General features: G+C 45.5%; 1 protein-coding gene across 6 annotated transcripts in view; it reads right to left on the reverse strand.

Annotated features, from left to right (window-relative positions):
- Positions 1 to 12,778, reverse strand: part of ERLIN1 (ER lipid raft associated 1) — a 75,375-nt gene that overhangs the window by 4,827 nt on the left and 57,770 nt on the right. For 5 of the 6 annotated variants that reach the window (XM_073353129.1, XM_073353130.1, XM_073353128.1 and 2 more), the window contains 3 exons: positions 1,952 to 2,043; positions 633 to 722; positions 166 to 245 (listed from right to left, as the gene is read on the reverse strand). In XM_073353129.1, the coding sequence (XP_073209230.1) occupies positions 166 to 245; positions 633 to 722; positions 1,952 to 2,043 (262 nt within the window). Of the gene's footprint in view, positions 1 to 165; positions 246 to 632; positions 723 to 1,951; positions 2,044 to 12,778 lie in introns of those variants that run through there. The other variant, XR_012159938.1, reaches the window with a different exon arrangement.

The raw sequence follows: 12,778 nt of genomic DNA on the forward strand, positions 1-12,778 counted from the left end.
TGTGGTCGACATTTAAATCCCTGCGCCAGAAAACTGGATTGATATCAGATAAATTAAACATTCCCATATCACTTGCCATTTGGAGCCCTCCCCTTCCTCAGTGGAGTGAAGAGACCAAGCAAGTCTACACTTTGGGTCACTTTGTTCCAAAAGCACTCCCCATACCTTGTTAGAGTCAGCCATTTTCTGAGCCGTGTAATATTCTGCATCAGCTTTTGTTCTCTCTCTTGCTAGCAAAACAGCATCTAACAGCAAGAGAAAGTCAAATAGAAAAGAACATTAGAACTGAAATAGCAACATTACTACAAGCCCTCTGGGACTGTGATGTAAGGAGATCACTGGCTGTGCCTGGTCACAGCCAGGCTGAGCAACACACATGTGCAGGCACTGAAGAGCTGGTGGAAAACACTCAGGGAGAATTTACCCTCAGTTAAGAGCTACAGTTGTGTGAGGTTTATTATTTGCATTGTGATAGCACCATGGATCCCCGGGTTTCTCCTCCACCCATAGTTACTGGGGGTGCGGGGAGGGTGCCTCTGGGAGACCTTGTGCTAACAGCTAGCGGGGCAGGGGGAGAGGGCACGAAGAGAGAAAGAAGAGAGGAGAAATGTCACTACTCAAGCTCCAGTTACCTTCAATCTCAGAAATTCTCTTCTCTGTTTCCTTCTCCATAACCTTCTGTCGATAATGAATCTTGGCCACCTCAGCCGCCTTCTCAGCTTCTGCAATTACAAACTGCAGCTCAGACAATGCTCGCTCAAGCACCTGTGGCCACAGCATGTGGACAATAGTTTTGAATGGACTGCACTGGATATTATTGCTGATAAGAGGCTCAGTACCAGGCTATCCCTACAGCTCACTTCTTCCATCCCCTCAAGGTGCTTCAAAAATTAACAGTTACAGCTGGGTGGCACGATCAGGAAACACAACAGTGATGGGTTCTAGCACTGCAGTAACTCAGCCACCTTTCACACAGGTGGTGCTACCAGTAAATTATGCCCTACAAACTTCCTAGGAGACAATCAGCCTGCAGAGCTCAGCCACTTTCACCAGGACAGCTTGTGATTCCAGTCCACAGGACTGATCTGGCTTACAAGTGTCCCCAGTGCAGTATGCAGCTCCATCCTGAATGCCCTTACAATGTACTGAAAACAAACCGTTTAGTGATGTGATGCACACATCTTGGGTAGAAGCCAAACTACTAAGAATTTCTCTTCAAAAGGAACATCTCTAAGTTCTAAGCAGCTTCCAAGGGAGGGATGTTGAGAACTCTAGTGAGCTTCTAAGCCCCTATCCTGCACCACAATGTAGCACTTTACAAGGGGGAATCATTCATGGAAGTGGCATGTGCTCCCTGAACTAGAGTTGGACAGGACCACTGGGGCTGCTCTCCATTCCTTTCCAAAAGGGCCATGACCCCCAGGAGTAGGCTTTAAAACCGCTCTGAAAGACGGCCCCTCCATCAGCACAGCATCCCTAACACCACATGGGGGACTGGGGTCAGCACAACACAAACTGTTGACATGACAAGAGAGAATAAAACTGCTGAAGTTAAAACACACAGCTTCATAGCATAATGTGCTTCTGCACCAGGTGCCCACTGGGCAATTACAGGCCCCACTGCATGGTCAGAAGCAACATCACCACAAAAACTGGTAGCCACCAACTGCTGCAGGGTGCAATGCGGCCTTGTGATGAGGTGCTCAGAGATCTGCTGTCCCCAGTGAGGGAGTCAGTGCTGATTCAGAGGGAGGAGCCTCATCTACTGAATCATCAGCTGCACGATTTATCCTGGATGTCTCCCACCTGACTAGCGACCTAGCCTGTTCCTGCTTGGCTAGGGACAGCAGACTGTCCAAAGGGCTTGGCTGGGATGTTCTGTCCATGTTCAGATGAAATCTGAAGATACTAGTCCTTGGCATACTTGTGTGTCAATGACTCTTCAACATACCTATGAGAGCCTTCTTCCTCTCAGTCTCCGCCTCCTTCTCCACAACCTTTTGCTTCTGTGCTACTACGAGCAGTTTGGTCTTTTCAGCCTCCCTGCACCACAAAAGAGTTTGCAAGTGAGCTTTCAGGGTGTAGATTTAGAACAAACACAGCCAGCAATGTCACCATCCCAAAAGGGAGCAGTTGAGTGCAGGTGGGAGAGACACGGAGTTGCAGGTACAGAACAACCAGAGACAGCACACAAACAAGCATGCTTGGTGAATATAGGGTGAACTGAAGGTTTACTTGTTAAAAACTCCAGTAAATTGACTGTAGAATAGGAGCAGCTCACTTGTCTATTTGGGATTTTGCTTTTGCTCCTGGGTTTTTTCGTGCTGCACTTAACTGGTGGTTGCTGTGTCACAACAGGCTGCCCTTGGAGTCCAATGTGTAAATCTCTTAACATCATTTAACTCAGAATCCAGTTAGCGGGATTTACTCCACGAGACATAACTGGAAGCCAGCTGACTGCTTGAGCAAAGGGGAGGTTAACCGAGCCCTGCCTGAGGCTCTGCCCAGTACAAGCTTAGCAAGGGAAGGAGGAGTTACTGTTTTAAAGATGGCCCTGAATGGTCCTTTGCACATGGGAGCCTCGTTACATGGAAGCACTAAATTCATGAAAGGGGTGGAGTGCAGAAATACCTGCCCTCTGCACCTGCAATGATCTAGGGCTTCAGCCAGAAGAGTCCGACACCGTATCCTGCATGAGAAAGTCTTGCTGCCCATCCTGAACCAAACGGCAAGGGTGGCTTGTAATTGACATGACTTATGGGTGGGGTTGCTAGGAAGTGTATCCTAGACCACTGCAAGCTTTATGGATCAAAGACCTGCACCTAGAAACAGGCAGCCAGTACCTGGGACAAGGCACAGAGCTTACACAAACAAGTACTCCACTCAAAAGACAAGCTACTGCATTCTGCATTAGCTAGAGCACCCCACTGCTTTTCCGGGACAGCTCCAAGATAGAGCACACTGCAGTGACAGAGCCTCTGGGCCAGAAGGGTCAGTTACCCTGGAAAAGATGCTTGCATCTGTGCCACCATTGTCATCTGGGAAGCCAAACAACCAAGGCTCCCTAACAACCCCAAGACTAAACCGTGTCCTGACAACAAGGCAACAACACCCCTTCAGCAGAGGGTACTCTCTATTCCTGGTTCCAGATGTGAACCCGGGCAAATCAGCATCATATCCACGCCAGAATTTAGCATAGAGTGGAAAGAAAATGAAGTAAGAGTGGATACAGCTGTAGGTAGGAGGAAGGGCAGTGTAGATACAAGTCTAATAGGTTATACTGGTAGTAAAATAACCGTGCCTAATAGGGTACAGAATGTGAGTGAGGCCAAACAGCAAAAATTAAGATGTTTGTACACTAATGCAAGGAGCCTAGGTAACAAAATGGAGGAACTAGAGTTACTGGTGCAGGAAGTGAAACCAGATATTATAGGTATAACAGAGACCTGGTGGAATAGTAGTCATGACTGGGCTACAGGTATTGAAGGGTATGTGCTGTTTAGGAAAGACCGAAATAAAGGTAAAGGTGGTGGAGTAGCACTGTATATCAATGATGAGATAGAATGTAAAGAAATAAGAAGCGATGAAATGGATATGACTGAGTCTGTCTGGGCAACAATTAAATTGGGGAAGAAAACTATTAGAGCCTCCCCTGGGATAGTACTTGGGGTGTGCTATAGACCGCCGGGATCTAATTTGGATATGGATAGAGCCCTTTTTAATGTTTTTAATAAAGTAAATACTAATGGAAACTGTGTGATCATGGGAGACTTTAACTTCCCAGATATAGACTGGAGGACGAGTGCTAGTAATAATAATAGGGCTCAGATTTTCCTAGATGTGATAGCTGATGGATTCCTTCAGCAAGTAGTTGCTGAACCGACTAGAGGGGATGCCATTTTAGATTTGGTCTTGGTGAGTAATGAGGACCTCATAGAGGAAATGGTTGTAGGGGATAATCTTGGCTCAAGTGATCATGAGCTAATTCAGTTCAAACTGAATGGAAGGATTAACAAAAATAAATCTGCAACTAGGGTTTTTGATTTCAAAAGGGCTGACTTTCAAAAATTAAGGAAATTAGTTAGGGAAGTGGATTGGACTGAAGAATTTATGGGTTTAAAGGTAGAGGAGGCCTGGGATTATTTTAAATTAAAGCTGCAGAAGCTATCGGAAGCCTGCATCCCAAGAAAGGGGAAAAAATTCATAGGCAGGAGTTGTAGACCAAGCTGGATGAGCAAGCATCTTAGAGAGGTAATTAAGAAAAAGCAGAAAGCATATAGGGAGTGGAAGAAGAGAGGGATCAGTAAGGAAAGCTACCTTATTGAGGTCAGAATATGTAGGGATAAAGTGAGACAGGCTAAAAGTCAAGTAGAGTTGGACCTTGCAAAGGGAATTAAAACCAATAGTAAAAGGTTCTATAGTCATATAAATAGGAAGAAAACAAAGAAAGAAGAAGTGGGACCGCTAAAAACTGAGGATGGAGTGGAGGTCAAGGATAATCTAGGCATGGCCCAATATCTAAACAAATACTTTGCCTCAGTCTTTAATAAGACTAAAGAGGATCTTAGGGATAATGGTAGCATGATAAATGGGAATGAGGATATGGAGGTAGACATCACCATATCTGAGGTAGAAGCGAAACTCAAACAGCTTAATGGGACTAAATCGGGGGGCCCAGATAATCTTCATCCAAGAATATTAAAAGAATTGGCACAAGAAATTGCAAGCCCATTAGCAAGAATTTTTAATGAATCTGTAAACTCAGGGGTTGTACCGTATGATTGGAGAATTGCTAACATAGTTCCTATTTTTAAGAAAGGGAAAAAAAGTGATCTGGGTAATTATAGGCCTGTTAGTTTGACATCTGTAGTATGCAAGGTCTTGGAAAAAATTTTGAAGGAGAAGGTAGTTAAGGACATTGAAGTCAATGGTAAATGGGACAAAATACAACATGGTTTTACAAAAGGTAGATCGTGCCAAACCAACCTGATCTCCTTCTTTGAGAGAGTAACAGATTTTTTAGATAAAGGAAACGCAGTGGATCTAATTTACTTAGATTTTAGTAAGGCGTTTGATACTGTGCCACATGGGGAATTATTAGTTAAATTGGATAAGATGGGCATCAATAGGAAAACTGAAAGGTGGATAGGGAATTGGTTAAAGGGGAGACTACAACGGGTCCTACTGAAAGGTGAACTGTCAAGTTGGAGGGAGGTTACCAGTGGAGTTCCTCAAGGATCAGTTTTGGGACCAATCTTATTTAATCTTTTTATTACTGACCTGAGCACAAAAAGTGGGAGTGTGCTAATAAAGTTTGCAGATGATACAAAGCTGGGAGGTATTGCTAATTTAGAGAAGGACAGGGATACCCTACAGGAGGATCTGGATGACCTTGTAAACTGGAGTAATAGGAATAGGATGAAATTTAATAGTGAGAAGTGTAAGGTCATGCATTTAGGGATTAACAAGAAGAATTTTAGTTATAAGCTAGGGACGCATCAACTAGAAGTAACGGAGGAGGAAAAGGACCTTGGAGTATTGGTTGATCATAGGATGACTATGAGCTGCCAATGTGATATGGCTGTGAAAAAAGCTAATGTCGTCTTGGGATGCATCAGGAGAGGTATTTCCAGTAGGGATAAGGAGGTTTTAGTACCGTTATATAAGGCACTGGTGAGACCTCACCTGGAATACTGTGTGCAGTTCTGGTCTCCCATGTTTAAGAAGGATGAATTCAAACTGGAACAGGTACAGAGAAGGGCTACTAGGATGATCCGAGGAATGGAAAACTTGTCTTATGAAAGGAGACTCAGGGAGCTTGGCTTGTTTAGCCTAACTAAAAGAAGGTTGAGGGGAGATATGATTGCTCTCTATAAATATATCAGAGGGATAAATACCAGAGAGGGAGAGGAATTATTTAAACTCAGTACCAATGTGGACACAAGAACAAATGGATATAAACTGGCCACTAGGAAATTTAGATTAGAAATTAGACGAAGGTTTCTAACCATCAGAGGAGTGAAGTTTTGGAATAGCCTTCCGAGGGAAGTAGTGGGGGCAAAAGATCTATCTTGCTTTAAGATTAAACTCGATAAGTTTATGGAGGAGATGGTATGATGGGATAACATGGTTTTGGTAATTAAATATTCATGGTAAATAGGCCCAATGGCCTGTGATGGGTTTTTAGATGAGGTAAGATCCAAGTTACCCGGGAAAGAATTTTCTGTAGTATCTGGCTGATGAATCTTGCCCATATGCTCAGGGTTTAGCTGATCGCCATATTTGGGGTCGGGAAGGAATTTTCCTCCAGGGCAGATTGGAAGGCCCTGGAGGTTTTTCGCCTTCCTCTGTAGCATGGGGCACGGGTCACTTGCTGGAGGATTCTCTGCTCCTTGAGGTCTTCAAACTACAATTTGAGGACTTCAATAGCACAGAGATAGGTGTGAGGTCTTTTTTAGGAGTGGTGGGTGAAATTCTGTGGCCTGCATTGTGCAGGAGGTCAGACTAGATGATCATAATGGTCCCTTCTGACCTAAATATCTATGAATCTATGAATATCCACGTGACCAAGCGGAGCCAAAGCCAGTTAGCTCCCTTCCAAGGTAACCTGCTTCAACTCTCCACTCCACTATTCTATCCAAAAGACAGCATGCTACCCTGTGCGAGGACCTACGATGTCTGTCCTTTGCATTCTGGTGCTCTCTGCTAGCTGTGGTAGATGTAATTAACAACCGGCCCAAGCACCGAGTATATTCCTGCTAACACGAGCGAAGGAAATGGAAGAGCTTTCATTATTTGCAGAGGCACATGAAAGGGAAGAGAAGTTCAAAATGCTAGAGATCTGAGAAGGGCACAAACAGACTGGTTAAGAATAAAGCAGCTAAGCCAGAATATTAAAATAGGATTTAGACTCAGGAACTTCACCATGCACTGAACTTCTCCTGACCCCAAACATCTCTTGCAGATGCACATAAGGTGTCTACCCATGAGCTAAGCTGCATCCACAGGGCATAGACAGCTACTCTGGCTGTCTGAGGGACCTCCATACAACGCTCTTACTGGAGTTCGGGGGAGTGACACAGAAAACCTGATGAGTCTAGAGGACAAGAGATCTGTGGCCAATTAAGGAGCTTCTCGTAAGGGGAGGCCAAGCAGTCCTCTGCTTCAAAGGATGGTGGTTAGAACACAGGATTCACACCAGGACCATGGGCCCTGGAGTTTTAAGAAGGGGGCAGAGATGGACCCAGGGGAAGATCAAGTTCCAGGGCTGACTATTGGGACTCCTCTAAAGGTGTTTACACTAAACATTCAGGCAAGCTATCATCTCATTCATTGATTCAGAGCCCCAGACTGCCCTCACCACAAGCTTGCTGCTCTCTGAGGATACTGAGGATCCCTGTGACACAGGCTGCTGGATTGGAAGGATGGTCTGGTGGTGAAGAAGTGGTTCCCAAACTTTTTACTAACACCACCCACCAGCTGCCTTAGCTATTAAGGCATTTGTTCAAAACTTAGGAGAGTTGGGCTTGGTTCTTGGCTCTGCCAGACTCCATACATCTCAGTTCCCATCCATGCATTGGGGATAATAGCACTGCCCTAGTTTCCTGGAGGTCTGTGAAGGTAACTTAATGAATGTTTGCAAGGTACTCAGAGACGGCCCTGGTGATGGGAGCACAAAGGCAGAGCACATATGTAGCACTGCTAACCCCAGATTATCAAAAGTCACAAATCAGAACTCAAAAAGTCTTGAGATTCCGTTTAAAAATAGGTTTCAGAGTAACAGCCGTGTTAGTCTGTATTCGCAAAAAGGAGTACTTGTGGCACCTTAGAGACTAACCAATTTATTTGAGCATGAGCTTTCGTGAGCTACAGCTCACTTCATCGGATGCATACTGTGGAAAGTGTAGAAGATCTTATTATATACACACAAAGCATGAAAAAATAATGAAAATGCTGGAAATGGCCCACCTTGATTATCATACACAATGTAAGGAGAGTGGTCACTTTGGATAAGCTATTACCAGCAGGAGAGTGAGTTTGTGTGGGTGGGTGGGTGAGAAAACCTGGATTTGTGTTGGAAATGGCCCACCTTGATTATCATACACATTGTAAGGAGAGTGGTCACTTTAGCTAAGCTATTACCAGCAGGAGAGTGGCGTGGGAGGAGGTATTTTTTCATGCTGTGTGTGTATATAATAAGATCTTCTACACTTTCCACAGTATGCATCCGATGAAGTGCGCTGTAGCTCACAAAAGCTTATGCTCAAATAAATTGGTTAGTCTCTAAGGTGCCACAAGTATTCCTTTTCGTTTAAAAATATTGATCTGTTTTCACTAATAAGTTTTGGGTTTATTTGCAGTCCAATATCTTAACCTACAGGGCTGCATCAGGGCCACTTTTCAAGCTTTCTTTCACAACCACAAATGCTAGAAACTTACTTTTTGGTAATTAAGCCAAAATTCTCATGTGATCACATGACTCCAGCAGCTGGGGCTTGATGGAAAACAGCAAATATCACAAGACTTGTGATACAATTGTGAAAGTGGGCAACACTGCCAAGTCACCCTATCCTGCCATGCCACAGAGTGCATCCCGGCCCCAAGTGCAGCATAGCCCACAGCCAGATAAAGCCTCCACCTGGCCTTGTTACACAGATGGGAACATAGTCTGCGTAATGACTAGCGTGCGTGCGTGGTGCAAAAACTGTCCTCCAACATTCTCCTACCCATGCCTGGGATTAAGCACCTCGCTTATTCTATTGCTCCTGCTGTCCTTACATTCTGCTTGGCCTTGTGTATCTTTGCTCTCCTTTTTTTCCCCAGACACCTACCCCCTTTCTGGAGGCAACTTCCAGGTTCATCTATTTCCCACCATCCCAGCACCAGTACCCACCAGCAGCAAAGACTGCCTGTCATAAATATAAAGGGAAGGGTAAACCCCTTTGAAATCCCTCCTGGCCAGGGGAAAGCTCCTCTCACCTGTAAAGGGTTAAGAAGCTAAAGGTAACCTCGCTGGCACCTGACCAAAATGACCAATGAGGAGACAAGATACTTTCAAAAGCTGGGAGGAGGGAGAGAAACAAAGGGTCTGTGTCTGTCTGTAGTCGTCTTGGCCGGGGACAGAACAGGAATGGAGTCTTAGAACTTTTAGTAAGTAATCTAGCTAGGTATGTGTTAGATTATGATTTCTTTAAATGGCTGAGAAAAGAATTGTGCTGAATAGAATAACTATTTCTGTCTGTGTATCTTTTTTGTAACTTAAGGTTTTGCCTAGAGGGGTTCTCTATGTTTTTGAATCTAATTACCCTGTAAGATATATACCATCCTGATTTTACAGGGGGGATTTCTTTATTTCTATTTACTTCTATTTTTTTATTAAAAGTCTTCTTGTAAAACACTGAATGCTTTTTCATTGTTCTCAGATCCAAGGGTTTGGGTTTGTGGTCACCTATGCAAATTGGTGAGGCTTTTTTATCCAACATTTCCCAGGAAAGGGGGGGTGCAAGTGTTGGGAGGATTGTTCATTGTTCTTAAGATTCAAGGGTCTGGGTCTGTAGTCACCTAGACAAATTGGTGAGGCTTTTTACCAAACCTTGTCCAGGAAGTGGGGTGCAAGGTTTTGGGAAGTATTTTGGGGGGAAGGACGCGTCCAAACAGCTCTTCCCCAGTAACCAGTATTAGTTTGGTGGTGGTAGCGGCCATTCTAAGGATAACAAGGTGTAATATTTTGTACCTTGGGGAAGTTTTGACCTAAGCTGGTAAAGATAAGCTTAGGAGGTTTTTCATGCAGGTCCCCACATCTGTACCCTAGAGTTCAGAGTGGGGGAGGAACCTTGACATGGTGGCACAGTGGTGGGATTAACCTGAAATCATTTTGAGATCCAGTTGAGATTTTTTGAACTAGAAATACAGATTTTAAAAAGGAATTTTTAGGAAGTCCAGAAGGCAGCTTTGAAACTGAAAGCAGCTTGGTTTCTCTCTGCTTTGTGGCCAAGCAGAGACAAAAGGGGATTATCTTGTGAATTGCAGGTTTTCTTTGCCTGGAGGCAGGGTACTTAACTCCTGCAGGGAAATTCACAGTCTTCCAACCCAGAGGTTTTTTTTTTTTCTTTTCTTCCTAAAAGTAAATAGGGGGTGTGTGCTCTACCCATTTGCCTGGAGACAAAAGTGGCAGGGTTTTTTTTAGGATTTTGATTTTTTTTTTTGTTTTACAAGGAGCACAGGTTTGAAAAGAAATTTTTTTTTCTTCTTTGGGCTGGGTAAGCAGGTTTCCAAGTAGTTGGAGGTTTTTTGCTTTAATTTGGGCCCAGAGCAGAGACAAGGGAATTGTCTTTTTCTGTAGGCTGACAATCACTATCAGAGAATAGGTATTCTATTCCAGCACATCAAAATTTTACAGCCAAGTTTTGTTTGTTTATTTCTAAACCTCGGGTGTAAAGTTAGTTAAAAACAGAGAGGTTAGAATGGCCAAATCCTCAGCTCGACTACAGCTGGAATTAGCCAAATTTCAGGCTGAGGAAAAACAAAGGGAACATGAAAGACAGATAGAACTCATGCGGCTGAAGGAGGAGGAGAAGGAAAAAGAGAGGAAGCATGTGGAGGAGATGGAGAGGATAAAGGCCCAGCAGAATATACCAACAAACCCTAGCAATCCTTCTCCAGGTACCACTTCCCATCCCAGAAAGTTCCCCACCTACAAGGCAGGTGATGATACTGAGGCCTTCTTAGAAAACTTCGAAAGGGCCTGCCTTGGGTACAACATCTCTACTGACCAATACATGGTAGAGCTGAGGCCGCAGCTCAGTGGACCCTTAGCTGAGGTGGCAGCTGAAATGCCTAAAGAACACATGAACAAGTATGAACTGTTTAAATCCAAGGCGAGAGTCAGAATGGGGATAACACCCGAGCAGTCTCGTCGGAGGTTCAGAGCCCTAAGGTGGAAACCAGACATGTCATTTACCCAACATGCCTACCACATTGTAAAACATTGGGATGCCTGGATATCAGGAGCAAGTGTTGAATCTCCAGTAAATTTGCCCTTCCTAATGCAAATGGAACAATTCTTAGAGGGTGTTCCTGAGGAAATAGAAAGATACATCCTAGATGGGAAACCCAAAACTGTAATTGAGGCAGGAGAGATTGGAGCCAGATGGGTGGAGGTGGCAGAGAAGAAGAAAACTGGTCGCAGTTGGAGCGGAGACCAGAAGGGACCACCCCAGACCACACCCTATTACCGGGGGCCGCCCAAAGCCCCACCTACCTCCCAAAGAACCCTCCAGACCCCTTATCGTCCCACCACCCCGTTCTCCAGCAACCCTCCTCGCCCCAGTGACCCGTCAGCTGGACGATGTTTTAAGTGTAACGAGCTGGGGCATGTAAAGGCCAACTGCCCCAAGAACCCCAACAGATTACAGTTCATTGCACCGGAATCACACCAGAGGTCCACAGGCCCAGATACCTCCCAGATACCCTTGGAGCGGAGGGAAACTGTGAGTGTGGGTGGGAAGAAGGTCACCGCGTGGAGGGACACCGGAGCACAAGTGTCAGCTATCCATGCTTCCTTAGTGGACCCCAATTTAATCAACCCAGAGATCCAAGTGACGATTCAACCCTTCAAGTCCAACTCTTTCAATTTGCCTACAGCCAAGTTGCCTGTCCAGTACAAGGGCTGGTCAGGAATGTGGACTTTTGCAGTCTATGATGATTATCCCATCCCCATGCTGTTGGGGGAAGACTTGGCCAATCATGTGAAGCAGGCCAAGAGGGTGGGAATGGTCACCCGCAACCAGGCTAAACAAGCCGTGAGGCCTAGCTCTGTTCCGGAAACTTCTATCAGGACCCAGTCAGAGGTGATGGACCTGGACCCCAGGCCAATGTCTGCAACAGCAGTAGTGGATCCAGTCCCAGAGACCCAGACGGAACCAGTCCCAGAACCGGAACCAGCCGAACAACCAACACCAGACCCCGTGTCAGCACTGAATCCAGTACTTGCAACCTCAACACCAGAGGGCCCCACCGAACCTGAACTGGCAGCAGCCGATAACCCTACACAAGAGGCTCAGCCGGAGCCTGCATCCCAACATAGTGCACCAGCGGAGAGCGGTTCACAGTCAACAGAAACAGCTCCATCCCCTATATCGCTTCCAGAGGGACCAAGCCTAGGTCCACAATCCCATGAGGAACTGATGTCTCCAGCATCAAGGGAACAGTTCCAGACCGAACAGGAAGCAGATGAAAGCCTCCAGAGAGCTTGGACGGCGGCACGGAGCAACCCACCGCCTCTCAGCTCTTCTAATCGATCCAGGTTTGTTGTAGAAAGAGGACTTTTATACAAGGAAACTCTTTCTGGGGGACACCAGGAAGACTGGCATCCTCAGAGACAGTTGGTAGTTCCAACTAAATACCGGGCCAAGCTCTTGAGCTTAGCCCATGATCACCCTAGTGGCCATGCTGGGGTGAACAGGACCAAAGACCGTTTGGGGGGGTCATTCCACTGGGAGGGAATGGGCAAGGATGTTTCTACCTATGTCCAGTCTTGTGAGGTGTGCCAAAGAGTGGGAAAACCCCAAGACCAGGTCAAAGCTCCTCTCCAGCCACTCCCCATCATTGAAGTTCCATTTCAGCGAGTAGCTGTGGATATTCTGGGTCCTTTTCCGAAAAAGACACCCAGAGGAAAGCAGTACATACTGACTTTCATGGATTTTGCCACCCGATGGCCGGAAGCAGTAGCTCTAAGCAACACCAGGGCTAAAAGTGTGTGCCAGGCACTAGCAGACAT

Source organism: Lepidochelys kempii, chromosome 7, assembly GCF_965140265.1.
Source record: "Lepidochelys kempii isolate rLepKem1 chromosome 7, rLepKem1.hap2, whole genome shotgun sequence".
Classification (NCBI taxonomy): domain Eukaryota; kingdom Metazoa; phylum Chordata; order Testudines; family Cheloniidae; genus Lepidochelys; species Lepidochelys kempii.